This window comes from Propithecus coquereli, unplaced genomic scaffold (genome assembly GCF_000956105.1).
Source record: "Propithecus coquereli isolate 6110/MARCELLA unplaced genomic scaffold, Pcoq_1.0 Scaffold143, whole genome shotgun sequence".
Taxonomy (NCBI): domain Eukaryota; kingdom Metazoa; phylum Chordata; class Mammalia; order Primates; family Indriidae; genus Propithecus; species Propithecus coquereli.
The window spans coordinates 1,569,623-1,584,719 of NW_012138636.1; the positions used below are offsets into that span (position 1 = coordinate 1,569,623).

The 15,097-nt window shown below is 36.0% G+C and overlaps 1 protein-coding gene across 1 annotated transcript in view; it reads right to left on the reverse strand.

The window, feature by feature from the left end:
* The window catches only part of GABRA4 (gamma-aminobutyric acid (GABA) A receptor, alpha 4), a 62,746-nt gene that overhangs the window by 24,758 nt on the left and 22,891 nt on the right, over nt 1–15,097 (reverse strand). The window contains exon 7 of the mRNA XM_012639909.1: nt 9,395–9,654. Coding sequence (XP_012495363.1) covers nt 9,395–9,654 — 260 coding nt within the window. The remainder of the gene's footprint in view (nt 1–9,394; nt 9,655–15,097) is intronic.

A 15,097-nucleotide genomic window follows, 5' to 3' on the forward strand; every position in this document is an offset into this window, starting at 1 on the left:
ATTTGTGCCAGGTGTGTTGGAGAAGTAACGGAGTAAATGGAGAAGTAATAAAAATTGCAATAATATGGGAATCATTTATGAATTATATAGCAATTCTGGAATGATCCTTTAGCTAGTCCAGAAATACTAAAAACAAACTCATAATATTTACAGTAATGGAGCTGGCTTATTTCCTTACTACTGTCCTTCACCTGCTGATCATCAATAACATACACCTCCCCACCAGCCTGCGTTCTCCCACTATTGCCGCCCCCGAAAGCCCAGCTCACTTCCTTACAATATCCCTTGGTCCTGCAGAATATTTGCTCCTCTTGATCACTTATCTCACTATACTCTGTCACCTGATGTAGTGCAAATTAACTCAGAGCAAAAACTCCCTCCTGAACGTTTTTAATTTTTTCCCACGACATTTAAAACAGAACTGTTTTGAACCTATGTTGTAAATAGATACTGTTAATTGACTACGTTGATGCATGTAAGATAGTTTATTTCAAACCAAAACATAATAGTAACACTTTGAAAAGTTTTCTAAATGTTTAAAAAGTCACAAAATTTTTGGAAAAACAATAGATTGATCAATCTACAGTTTCTTGAAAGGACTGCTAGATTAATTGGTGATTTTCAGCCTTGACAAAAACCACATGTATTTTATGCAAAGTGGGAGATTGGAAACATATGATGAATTTTCTGTGACTTTGCTTTCTATGTAAACCAAACTACTGACTAAAGGATATGGCTTGTTTGTAAATGGGATAGAGTTTCAAAGTAGGATTTACCCTCAAAACATCAAGACAAGCTTCAAAAAAATTGGGGCTGGGTTGGGGAGGGAACATGTGGCAAGGGGTATAACAGAGGCCAGCAGTGGTGGTGGTGGGTTATAAATGTAGTGGTTGTGAACATATACTTTGGATCCAGGCAACCTGGGTTTAAATGTGGGCTCTGTTACTTAACAGCTGTGTGACTTTGGGCAAATCACTTAGACCTTTCTGTGCCTCGATTTTCTCATCTGTAAAAAGGATCACTGTGAAGATTATATGAGTTTATATACATACATACATATATATATATAAATGCTTAAAATATTCTATGGCATGTGGTAAGCACAATATCAGTTGACGCTTTTATTGCTGTTGGGGCATATGGATTTTTGCTATATAAGTGAGCATAAAAGAACCTGAATATTTAATTTGATCTGATTCAGTGACCCAAGAAAAAATCATCGGCTCTAATGAGCTCTTGATATATCATGTGCACTAAAGTAAGAACATATTAAAGAATGTAAAGCAAACTTGCATTAGTTATCGAGAGTGGATGAGTTTGTAGTAATGAAGATTTTTTTCATTGGAAGGAAATTTAGATATAATCTTGCCTAACTTCTTCATTTAACAGAAGGAGCAATGGAAACCCAAGTATTGAGTTGTATGATCAAAGCTATACTGGAGGACTGAGAGTAGGGACACATCCCGTAATGTCTGCCTACAATTCTTCCTAAGTAAGAGGCAACACCACGCACCTCAAAGCATCCAGCTTTCTAATGCCAAACACATAGGGCTCAAATCCAACTCTGCCATTTACTACACATATGATCCAGGCAACTTACCAAATTCTGCACCAAAGTTCACTTAACCATAAAATTATGTATATAACAACACAATAACACATCCAGGGGTTTGTTACAAAGATTAACGAGAACACACATAAAGCAACTAGCATAGTATGTAGCACATAGTAGGTGCTCAATAAATGATGATGATGATAAAGATGGTGACATGCCACCTGCCCAAATTCTACACTAGGTACACTTCACAGCTTCTTCATTTGCCGTATTTATAAACATGGAATACATGAAAATAAATGAAAAACTTTACTATTCATCTATATCTATTAATATATTATCTGTATCTACACCACATACACACACACATACATACACACCCCATTTTATTATACCAGGTTGACAAGATGTCTTACTTCTTCTTTGAACACTAGCAAATACATACAGCCTTCCTAATGCAACATTAAATTTATGGCATTTCCCCTTCTGGAAAAGGAAATAGTCCAAATCTTCATTTATGATGCTAATGTTGGTATTTTTCTTTCCATCTGACATTTATTACCAATAATTTCCAAAATATGCATAATATTGTTTCAATAAGCTACTAAAATTGATCACTTCTTCCCTTTGTCATTTTTAATGATAATCCTTAACTTGTCGCTTTCTGCATTTCGAAGACTAATTTGAAGTCTCAGCTTAACTCTCTGATATAATTTATATAGCCTCTACCTCTCTTCTACCTCTCCTTCACAGCATTTTGCCAATCTGTCGTTATTTATTTTAAATTAATTGTTGAATGTCTAGCCTCCACACCATCCTCATATCTATGATGGGAATGAGCACAATATTCTCAACTTAATAGGTAGGTGTTCCATAAATATAATAGGTTCTCAGTACGTAATTAAATACAGAGATCAGCATTTCAGCAGACAGGTCTAAGGTAGCAGTATAAATCTGAGAGTAAGTTCAAAATACTATAAGCATACTTGAATTATTCTAAAACCAATACTCAAACCATTTACTTCTATACACTAAATATAGTCACTCAAGATCAGTAGCCTGTCTCTCTCACTAGACTAAGTTCCTAGGTTTTGTTGTCTGTGAACCCTCAGTACCTTGCACGGTGACTGGTGCAAAATGATGCCTAGTAAACACTTGTTCAATGACTAGCTGAGAGTTCCTCTCATGTGTTAGCATGTTGTCGTCTCTGCATATGACAAAATCACAAAACTAACAGATACAAAACATGGCTGGAGATGAAACATAGCTCTGGTATTTTTGACACTTAAATCGTACAGTTTAGTAATTGTGCAATTAAACAATTACTCATTGCCTAAAGAGCATTACTAACTACAGAACATTCTGTACTTTAAAAAGGTATGAGTTTGGGGAGGTACTTATTTATATAAGATTTCGAGAATGTCATTAAACTCCTGTCACAAACACAGCTAAATGTCAAATGAACTGACAGTATTGCTTCATGTCCTTTTTGAAACTGCCAGGGAAAGAGATTTTAAGCCAAGTTAAAAAATAAAAGAAATAAGGACAAATGGAAAAATAAGGTTTTTCACATGTTAGCTTAAACTATTTAAAGAACGGCGTTTCTAAGAGGAGTTTTAAGAATGATTGAAGTGAAGATCTAAGACTGACCTAGTTTGCATGAAGTTTTTAGGAATGGAATGACGTTTGTATATTACTAACCACTGGAAAATCATTGCATTTAACACTGATGTCACTCACAGTCACTGATATCCGAGCAAGTGATACAATGGAAATGATCAAAAGACAACAGACTCCTCTTTCCTCATAATGCAAAGCTGCATGTGTAGGTTTGCTGAGGCTTTTTGTTTTCTTTTCTGTTTTTCAAAGTGATTCTCAGTTCTCTGTTGCTGTCCACCAGCTAAATCCACCCGCGGACACAAGCGTCTCAGAAGGCTAAGGATGAGTATCTGCCGACCGAGTGCTCACGTGACCCTGCTGTAGCTCACTACTTAACATATGTCTTATGCTCACATTTATTTCTGCTAAGAAGGAATTTTCCATAAAAGACACATTTTTTTTTGAAAATTGGTGATAAATATATTGGTTTTTAGAGACATCACATTTCCTATTGTCAGATTCCTGTAGTTGGCTCACAATCAATCAATAGACAACCGCAATTGATAAGCACCGTGCTATGTACTCTATGGGAGAATAAAATGAAGCCATAATCTATTTTATTAATGAGCTCACCATCTAGCCAGGTAAATATAGCAATCACGCATGAAAAAATTTAAGCAAAATACCACAGGATATTATAAAGTGATAAATGAGGTCATGCACACTTTAAATATTGAAGATGCTTAAAGAAATAAAGGATAGTAATAATCACAGGTACTATTTACTGCGTACTACACACTGTACTGGGTACTTTACACGTAAGATATAATTTAATGCTCACTATAAGCCTTTCCAGTAGGTTCTTTTATTACCCCCTTCCCCTTATAGATGTGTATCCTTGAGACCATGTCCTTGAGAATCTAGGGCTCAGTCAGAATGAGCCCCACATAAGAAATAAGACTAGAGTTTGACTTTGAAGGATAGATAGTAAAAAAGGAGATTCTCATAAAGGTATTTGAATTATTGAATCCAAGGTGTACCTTGAATTATTTATATATTCTTTTTTTATATCATTTTTTCCTTAAAGACTCTAAGCTGAGAAAATAGCTTTTTAATTTGGCAAATCAGCTTATAAGAATCTATGAACACTTTAAAATTGAAAAGTCCATGAAGAATAGTTATGGCGAAATGCAAACAAAGAGAAAAAGAGCTTAGATGGATGGGAAAGAAAGGCATGCAGTGGAGAATTACGTACTTGGAGTCTGAAAAAAGAAACTCGTCATTACTATGGGCAGGAGAAATTGTCCTGCTATGGAAACCTCCACCTATCTAAACTCGAACTAAGTCACATCTTCATTAAATGTGCTGCGTCTCTCTTCCCTGCCCTGGGGACTGATGCCGTCACCATTCATCTTGTCCTCCATTCCCCTCATCCTACATGGCTCATCAGTCATTAAGGCTTGAGGTTTAAGAGCATGGGGTTTGCAACTTACTAGATAGGTGACCGTGGGCAGATTATTTGATCCCTACCTCATAATCTCCTCATCAGTAAAACATGGATAAAAATAGGACATATTTTATAAGTTGTCAGAATTAAATTATAGATAAAATATCTATAAAAGTTCTTATTACTGGCACATAAAAAGCATTCAGAATATTATGCTATTGCTAATTATTCATAGAAATGAGCAAAAAAGACTCTGCTAGGCTAATAATTATCTATCTATATATCTGTATCTATATATACATGTACCACATGTAAATGTATATGTACCTCTATATACACATGCACATTCTAATGTCTATTCTTTATGGAGATATTATAAATTAAATGCCATAAAATAGAGTTTAAGAGAACAAGCTCTGCACTCAGATATAACTAAATTAATTCCAATATTAGCTTTATCATTGTCTAACTGTATTATCTTGACTGCTTCACTTAACAACTGCAAGCCTCAGTTTCTTCATCTGCAAGTTATTGCGAGCTTGAAATTAACACATGTAAAGCACATCACATAGTACCTGACACGAAATAAGAGCTCAAGTAATGTTAGCCAATCTCATTATATCATTGAACTTTTTATAAGATATAGTATGCATACATTAATGCATACTTTGTGGATGATAAAGAACTAAAGAATACATTTTTAAGTGATTTAAAAAAAATTTTTTAAGAAAGCTTCCCTTCTTTGTTCTACAGTTATTTTTCCAACCATTCCATTAATCAAAATCACCTGCATCAGTAAGAGAGCAGATACTCTAAGAAGTAGCAAGGATATAAAAGGATAGACCCACAAGAGCGGGGCTCACCTCAAACACTGGAAGGACAGAGGCAAATGCAGAATCACTGAAATGATGAGCAGAAACAGAACAGCTGCTTTGCTTCCTGAGATGCCCAAAGACACACTCAAGCTACCTATAGCTGCTCTTAGATTCTGCCAATTGGCCTTTTCTCCTTGCTTCATGAATATTCCATACACCTCAAATCTTCCAGTTCCCAAAGAACAGAAATGATCACCATAAGCCTCCGCTGGGCCATCAACAGTTCATAGGTTGCATATGGTGACAATGAATCAATCCACTAGTGAGCTTACCCAAAGGACTACTAAACTACCAAGTGTTGTGTAGACTCTGAAGCCAATTTCAAATGAAGGGTTCAAAAACATTTTAAGCAAAGGCAGTATCATTTGAATAAGTAAATAGCTATAAGAGTTGGAATGCATATTTGAATCCACAAATTTCAGCTGTCTGATTAGAATCTCTACAGAAGTTCTAAAATTTCTAAGATTCTTAGAATATTTCTTTCCAGTAATATGTTGTAAAATTTTGCTCTTAGCATACTCTTTCCTCTTCTTGATTTCCTCCTCCCTATTTATCCCTCTCTTCTTTAATTTTAATTTGTTCTCAGTCTTCCAAGTTAAACTCGATACTGAAGCCATTTGATAACAAGTGACATTCCAAAGCCAGCTGCACTCTGGCAGTCATCCTAAATCAGGAGGATGGGTGGGCCAAGCCATTGATCACTGTCTTTAGAACACAGATAGTAAACTGCTATGGAGACCTAAGATTTCATATGTATCTAATACATAGTCACACATTGTAGAGGACACGAAGCAGATGATGCATATTTAGAACAGATTTATTTTCAAGTCCCTCCCAATGCTTACATGGAATGACTCTATGCCTTTCACAAATAAATTTCATCTTCTTGACCTTGGATATGCCATTTGCACACGGCATGTGGACCATGCTACAAAAAGGAGTTACTGAATCAGAATGAACTTAGCCAATCGAATGAGTTCAACCAAGCATTTATCGGCAATGGCAATTGCTATAGTCAAGAGATACATCAGGGAGCAAATGGAAGATTATCAAATTCTCTTCCCATCCTTGGAAATTCAGTAGAATAGTTTTATCCTGATTAAGTGGTACTTTCAAGTATTTATAATATTCCATTATAGTACTAGTGCAATGAATGTTATCGCTTCATAAAAATGAAAAAGAACTACATCAATTCATTACAAATACAAAAAGTTATACATATAGTTGTATATGTGTGCATATATATATATATATGACTCCAAATATGGAATCTTTGGACCTAGAGAAATCCTGGGGTTGGGGAAAGTTAATAGCTATATGGGAGAGTCAGTATATTTTATAATTTTGACATTATTTAAAAATCACAAGTTGAAATATGTTATTTTAAAAATTAACCACTAATGATATAAAAATACAATATATAACTTCCAAAGTATAAGAGGAATGAAAGAATAAGGAAAAATTTAATGATAAAAATATAATGGCAAAGTTAATATTAGGAAAAAATAAGATAAAAAATATTAAAATCAGACCAAATAGAATTCAGGAGAAAACCATTACTTTATGGGTGAAAAACAAAAAAAATTATTTTATGATAAGATGCAGAGACTGATATGGCAATAGAGCAGTTATGAATCTTTACATGTCAAATATCATAGCATCAAAATGTATAAAATAAAAATGATTAAAATGTAAAAAAATCAACATAATCTCATAATATCAGTGGGTGAATTTTTATATCTTTCTCCATATTTGAAATATCAAGAAGATAAGAGGTGATTTATTAAAAGAGTGAAAGACTATTTGAAGTAAAATTGTTTTAATAACTAAAAATTAACTCCTTTTACAAGCTTTTAGCATAACTCAGGGCACAGTGAATATATCTATAACACTCCAATCTGGATAGGTAATATCTCAGAAAACATGCAATATAACTAAAAATTAACAATGGAGTTAAATAAAAAAAATTTCCCACTTGGAAATTTTCATATTATCTTGAAATAATTCTTGGCTCACAGAGAAAAGCAGTAACATAATTATATGATATTTAGCAAATAAATATGATAATATTATATATTAAAATTATGCATTATGGTCAAAGCTGTTTGCAAAGGAAACCTCATTGAAATAAGAAAACTTTATTATTAAATAAGAAACAGTGAAAATAAATTAATAATAAAAAAAACTCAAGAAGCTAGAAAAAGAGTAACAAAATTAACTCACAGAATGACGGAATTCAAATAAAATGAATCAATAATTAGAAAACAGAAGCATTAAAACAATCAAATAAATAAAAATAAATAAACCCAAGATAATTTTTTTAAAGAAGCCATAAATAGCATTCTTTCAAGGCTTTAACATAACAAAGCGAAGCAAAATAAAACAGCAATAAAAGGCAGAGAGGGCATAAGTTTACCTAAGGACAATGTGAAAGGTCATAAAACCACGTATTCAATCTGTACTTTTTTAACTGAAAATAGTATGCAAAATACATTCTGATAATTTTGTAAATCTTGGTGACATGGATTCATTTAGAGGCAAATATAAACTACCTAAATTTACTAGTGCAAAGACATTTATTTTCCTACCTGTTTGCATGCCATTCGCAGAGAGCAGTGCCTGGAGCCCCAGAGGAGCAGAACTGTAAATTACAGGACACTGACCAGCCAGTCCCTGCCAGGATGGACACCTGCCCTAATTTATTCAACTGTCATCCTCCCCCTGAGAAAGAATCTCAGCCTTTGCACCCGACTTTAGCACTTCCTGCCTTCTTTGGTGCTTCAGCACTATCATAGTAACATCACCATCTAGCACATCACCTGTTCTATTACATACATTTTTAAAAATTGTTTGCCTTCCCTCCGTGGTCTCCCACAAATAAACGTTAGCTCCGCATTGCAGCATATTTGTTGGGGTTTTTGGAACACTATTGATGCCCAGACCCTTAACAAGGTCTGGCATAGAGTTGGCATTAAATACATATTTGCTAAATGAGTGAATGAATAAATAAGTAAAGGATTGATCTGCCACCGTAAGAGAATAAAGTTGATGATTTCTATGCACACTGATTTGGGTACACGCAGACAAAAGGAGTTCCAGGCTACCATTTGTGGCAAGTACAATAGGCTGTGTGTAAGTGACAACACAGACATTTGTCTGCTGACTCAAGAAAGAAGCTGAGGAGCGTGAGAGAGAAAGAGAGAGAGAGAGGTGTAGCAGAGGAAAAGGAGGAAAAAGAAAGGGGCCTGTTTGCTTTTCTGTTTTCAGGAAGATCTTCCTAACTTTGTACAATTGGATTCCATGAGAAAAAAAGACACTCATTATTATTTCTGAAATCACAGACTCACCGATGGAGGTGACCAATGTATAGTAGCTCTTATCGGGCTTTGCACATCCTCTTTGATCTGTCCCTTTAGGGCAAGAATTTTCAATCTGGAATGTACATCAACTACAACTACGGATCTTCCTGTTTACCTGTTTTGTTTTCTTCTTCAGTGCAAGCGCACAGGCCACCTGCAGCCCCGTCGGGCGCTACTACTACGCAGCCACGTTCAGAACGGTTGCTTTGCTTTGCTCAGCGACCTCTACTCAAATGCCTTTCCAACTCGCTCAAAGACGTCCACAGGTTCCTCCTATTAGCACACGTGAGATTTTACCCCTTTCTGTAAAGACTTCTAATTCCACAAGAAGCTTTCAAAGAACTAGCTTCACCTACATGGAGCTCACTCAGAGCTGTTTAATTTTTAAGCTATTACTCACCATTATAAAGTTTAAGTTTATAAAGATCATTTTATACTTTTCTGGAATTTTAAACAACTTACAAATTGTCACTGGTATTTTCAAGGTCTCGGTTTTTCCCGACAATGTAAATTTGACCAAGAAGCTGACATCTTAAACTGAAGGAATTAAGTCAAATACCTGTACAGGGGCTTCAGGATGCTTTTCTCTCAGCACTGGAGCAGCTGGAGTTTCCTGAAGGGGTTTTGATGTCTTCTTTTTGGCTTTTTGCATTTGAATATTAGTGAAATAGTTGACAGCAGCAAACTCGATGAGGGCCGAAAACACAAAAGCAAAGCAGACAGCTATGAACCAATCCATGGCGGTGGCGTAAGACACTTTGGGCAAAGAATGCCGTGCACTGATGCTCAGCGTGGTCATGGTGAGGACTGTGGTTATTCCTTCAAGGCAAAAGAGCAAAGAGACAAAACACTTTATCATCATTTCTAGGCAAAACGAATGAACAAAAAACCCCAGAAAATTAAGAGGGATCGGGTTAACAAAACTTACAATAACTCAAACAAAACCATCTTTGATGAAGAATTTGAATTCTAATGAGTCAGTGAAATTAGCACAGGTTTTGGAGGGAAAGACAGATACGGTTCAAATCCTGGTTTTTCTAATCATTGGTCCCACATGACTTGGATTAAGTTTAGAAATTTTATTGGGCTTTATTTGATACCTATTTGTTGGGATTTCCCTACAGATTAAAAGTATATAAGAAACCTAGCAGAGAGTGGGTTGATATTGGAATCTGAGCCGACACACCTGAGGTGCTCGACACACACACACACACACACACACACACACACACACACACACACCGAGCAGGAAGAGCAACTCACTGAAGCAGTGATTCTCAGCTAGGAGTGGGAAGTGGGGAACACTGGCCTCCTAAATTGGAGCATCAAAATTTCTGGGGTAAGCATCACTCATTGCTACTAAGAATCACCGCCAGAAAAAGCATGAACTCTGTTAGGTCTTTCTTATCTTTAACTGAATATTATCTATTAAACTAAAATCATAAATTTACCAGTTACGTAGAAGCCTAATTTATATAAAACAATAGAAGTATATTTCTGGACAAATAGATTTCCAGAGCAATTTGGCGTTTCAAATGTTGGACATCTACCACCTGTCAGTTTGCAGCTGGAAGGAAAATATTTTCAAAAAGAACAGAGGTACTTCTCTTCCAACAGTAGGCTTCTGAAGCACCACCTCCAGGAAGGCTTCTTTAGCCTGGAGAAAAGGTCAATCCACACTCTCACACAATTCCACTTGCCACTGGAACTACAGAGCAATGCGTTATTTAAGGACACTAATATTCGGATACCGGTCCGTTTCCGCATGTCTGTCTGTCTATCTAATCCATATTATCTAGTTAAGCCTAACAACTCCTGGGGTGATTTACTGTTAATATCCATCTTAATTGATTTTATATACTGCCCAGGATAGCTCCTGAAGATGACACATCACGTGTTTGGGGATGATGATGATGATGACAATGATGATGATGAAGGCATCTAAATGGTATATTCCAATCCATGCTAATCCCCAGCTGAAAGGCAAATAACACATGTTCAACCAAACAGATAGTGAGCCCCATGCAACAATAAAGGAATAATGATATTTTGATTTAGGAAAAATAACATTGTCTCCTGAATTCAACATTTGATCGTATCCTGCCTCGTACTGTTCTCTGTTTCATGTATATGAGTTTCGTTCCCACAGCTTGATTATGCAGAGTCTCCTTGAGGGCAGACAAGTCTAATACAGTTTCAGGATTACTATAATATTTCACATAGTGCCAGGCACACTATAATTGCACAGGAAATAAAAGCTCATTTTTCCAGTTCCTCTGAATTCATTCAATCCATTTTCTCTGAATTCCACTCCCCTTCCAAATCCTGAATGCTTAGAACACGAAAAATTAGAGCAATTGTGAGGCACATGAGCTATAGTCCATTTTAAAACATTCCATAAACTATGCAGAGAAAGAAATTTGAAGATTTGGTTGTATTCCCTTTTTAAACATTGTTGCAATACTGTTAACATTTTTATTATCTTAAAATAGACTACAAAATGAGTTTATTCAGTCAAATATGTAAGTATTTATACATCTATGAAAATGCAATATTGTGAATTTACTGGACTTCATTTCAGAAAGAGACCTTAGAATATTTAAACCTTCATTTTGAATCTCAGAAAAGTGCCACCATTCCCATGCTGCCTGTGAGATATATGAACAAAGCATGAAATAACTTAGAAAAAGTTTTAGCTACAACGTTTGAAGGTAAATCAAAATTTTTCTTTTTGTTCATAACAATTTAGGTTTAGTAGACTATGAAGAATTAAAAAATGTTCTATAACTTCCTTAGATATGTAAGCAGTATTTTTCCTCTAATGTCATAGAAATTATGCTGAATTAGAATTAAAATATAAACAGTGCAGTCTAAATAATAATATTACTCAATACTCAGAAAATTCTTCAGAGACTACAACCAAAAGGACACTCAAATTTAAACATAAGCAACTTAGAATCCCCGTGTTACTTCAAACATTTTTTTGTGCGTGTGTGATAGAACAATTTTCCTGAGGATTGGTAATGTCTTCCTCTTCTCCTATTACTGTCAAGTAAGCAGAATATTAATGCAATTATGGAACCACGAATCCAAAAATTATTTTGCAATCGTTAAGGAAGATAGATCACCAGGTTCATGACTTAAATGATACTGCAGACACCAACACACAAAAACACTGGATCTGTGGCCACCTTCCCCTTCTCATTCATTGTTTTGAATCAGCTTGATTTTAAAGTTTGTGGAGTACCGTTCCACACCACTGTTCCTTTATGACCGTTGGCAAAATTAGCAAAGTAGCTGTCATAAACAACTGGCTAAGTGTTAAAAAGTTGCCACCTCTCCAGACATTACAAAGTTCTCTCTGCCTGCTGTTCAAATCTGAAGAAAGCACTCGTGCGACAGAGGTGTGTATATTACTTATTACACCTGGTTTTAGGTGGAGGATTTGGTTAAATAAAGACTAATGGAATAGCAAACAGAAACCCGCCCTTCAGGATAAGAATCCAGGCTCCCTCTGCATCCAGGATGACAATACATCTGTCATATACGGCTTAGGCAGCATCTACCCTGAAAACATTTCAAAGCCATAATTTTTTTTGACACATCCAAGTAGTGATGCCAGTCCCTGCATTTAGAATGCTGAATATGCACCATATTGGCTGGCCCAGAAGCTGGGAGAGGATGTGTAAGAGTAGGCTAAGACTGTACACAAGAGTGAATTTTTGGCTGGCCACTCTTAGAAAATGAAATAGCAATGATTTAGAATGCCAGCTGGCATTTACTTGTGTTTAATGTTTTACTGTACTGGAATAATTAGAAAACTTAGACGCATACAGCTTTGGAGATAGAAGGCCTTTGGAGAGAATTTAGTACACTCTGCTCTTCATATTTACACTGATGTTATTTGGTTTTGTTTTTACATGGTCTCTAGCGACACCTCTGACTCAGCAAATTCTCTCCTTACAAATGAAGAGAAAAATGAGTTAGACAAGAAAAAACTAGCCCAGAATCAATTTTCACCTAAATCTCCCATGAAACATTAAATAGATTGCTAATTCCTCTAAAATACTTACAACTTAACTTTGCTAGGAAAGTACCACCCTAGACCCTAAATGAGTCTCATAATCTTAGGCCTTTGAAGACTTAATTATTGACATAATTTCCCGGATCCACTGAACCAATCTCTCAGCACATGGGCACCAAACATGAGTAAATTTCAAATGAGAAAACCTACCCACGAAGTATCATCAGCGCACGTCCATACAATCTCACGCAGAAGCTCTGGAATTCTCCACAAGCCCCCCCACCTCCCACCCCTCCTGTGAAGACAGAATGGCCAAGCTCTCAAAGTTAGACAGAAATGGTCTTCGGTCCGCCACTCACAATTATGTGACTTTACACAAGTTTCTTAATATCTTTGAGCCATTTTCCTTATCTATGAAAAATTAACAATGCCTACCTTGCTGAGTTATTGTTAAGGTTAAATAAGATGACTCCATTCTTATATGGCAAATCTGTTCATTACTGGTAGTAGGAATACTAGTATCCTTACTACATGCTACTTACTTGGATAGGAAATGTTGGGTGAACATAACTATAATCAATGCTATCCCTCCCCACACCGCTGGAAATTTCTATCTATTATTTGGGGACAAGTGAGACAGAACAGTAGCTGCCAGTTTGTAATCAATCAAGAAAGCGTTCAAAGTTGATCAGCCAATCACAAAATACGGAGGACATTCACATTAGACTATCAAGCAGATTCTCAAATGAGGTAGATAGCAGCATAGAATGCCATATGAATAAATAACACTTGAATAGTATCTATTACGTTCTAGGCATTATTTCAAGTGCTTTATCTGAATTAATGCATTTAATCCTCATAGCAACCCTATGCAGTAGGTGCAATCATTCATCCGGTTTTAATGCATGAGGAAACAGGCCAAGGTACCTCACTGAAGGTTCATAGCTAATAACCCATAGACCCTGGGGTTAGAACGTAGGCTGTTTGTCTCCAGAGTCTGCATGGATGACACTAACATTTGAAAACATCAGAGGCACCTATGATGGGTCAGTATTTTCTGTTCTAGAAAATCTTTAGGATCATATTTGGAAAAAAATGTATAATATTGAATGCTTTGCTATTTGTAAGGCCTAATAGAAACTTACAGTTTTTAAAAAATTTTTCATGATAATAGCTCCCAAAATGTTAATATTTTTCATGCTAGGCAAAGTTAAGGGACTTTGACCAGGTGCTTAGTCTGAGTAGATACTTCCTACCTAGTCAACCTGCTTCGAAACATGATGTGTGAAGACCCGAGATTAGCATGAGTGTTAAATGAGATACTGAACAACAAGAACTTAACAGTACTTAACAGTACTTAACAGAGTACATGGTAGTACATATTAAAAATATTTGTTTACCTTAAAACACTTAAAAAATCAAGGAAACCAAGTCAGAACAAAATAAATCTTCTCTATGTAAAAGAAGTATGGGAGAAAGTAACTAATACGAAGTAAGTGGTCCAGATACCCCTTACTGAGGGGCTGTATGTAACTCCTCAAATCCTCTCTAGTCTAGGAGGGAGAGCTGTATTATCACGATTTTATGGATGAAGAAAATAAATGGCAGATTTAGGTTTAAACCTCGACTTGTTGGCATCCAAAGCTTAGATTTGCTGTTTTCTCTCTGTCATTTCCACACTTATATTTAATAGCTAAAATTGATTCAACAGGTTCAATGTGCAGTTATTCTTTAATGGAACCCTCATAACCCTATGAAGGAGCAGTATCGTTATACCCACTCACTGCCTTCCTGAGATCACACCCTGTCTCCACACTGACGCTCTGCATGAGTTTCTCCAGTGTGATTTCAATACCTCCTTGGATTAATCTAAGATTAAAGGGAGGCTGGTTGTCTATGGAGGAAATACCTCCATGGGGGCATTTCAGTTCCAGTGAGGACACTAAGACACCCTTATCACCAGTTCTTGAAAACGATGGGGAGGTAGGGTGAAGAGCTCCCACTCTCCCCAGTTTCTTCTCATCAACATCCCTCCAGCTGTTGAGTGATAAGATATATAACACCATGGTTGTGATCCTACCAGAGAGAAAACCAAAGGGAAATTGACATCTCCTGTGAAGACTATACCACCATTCCTGAGCAATTCTGGTCATTTTCCTTTTTATCACACTACTGAATGCTTTTGTTACTCACAACAAACAGAGAAAATACAGAGAAAGATATTAAATTAAATAAATG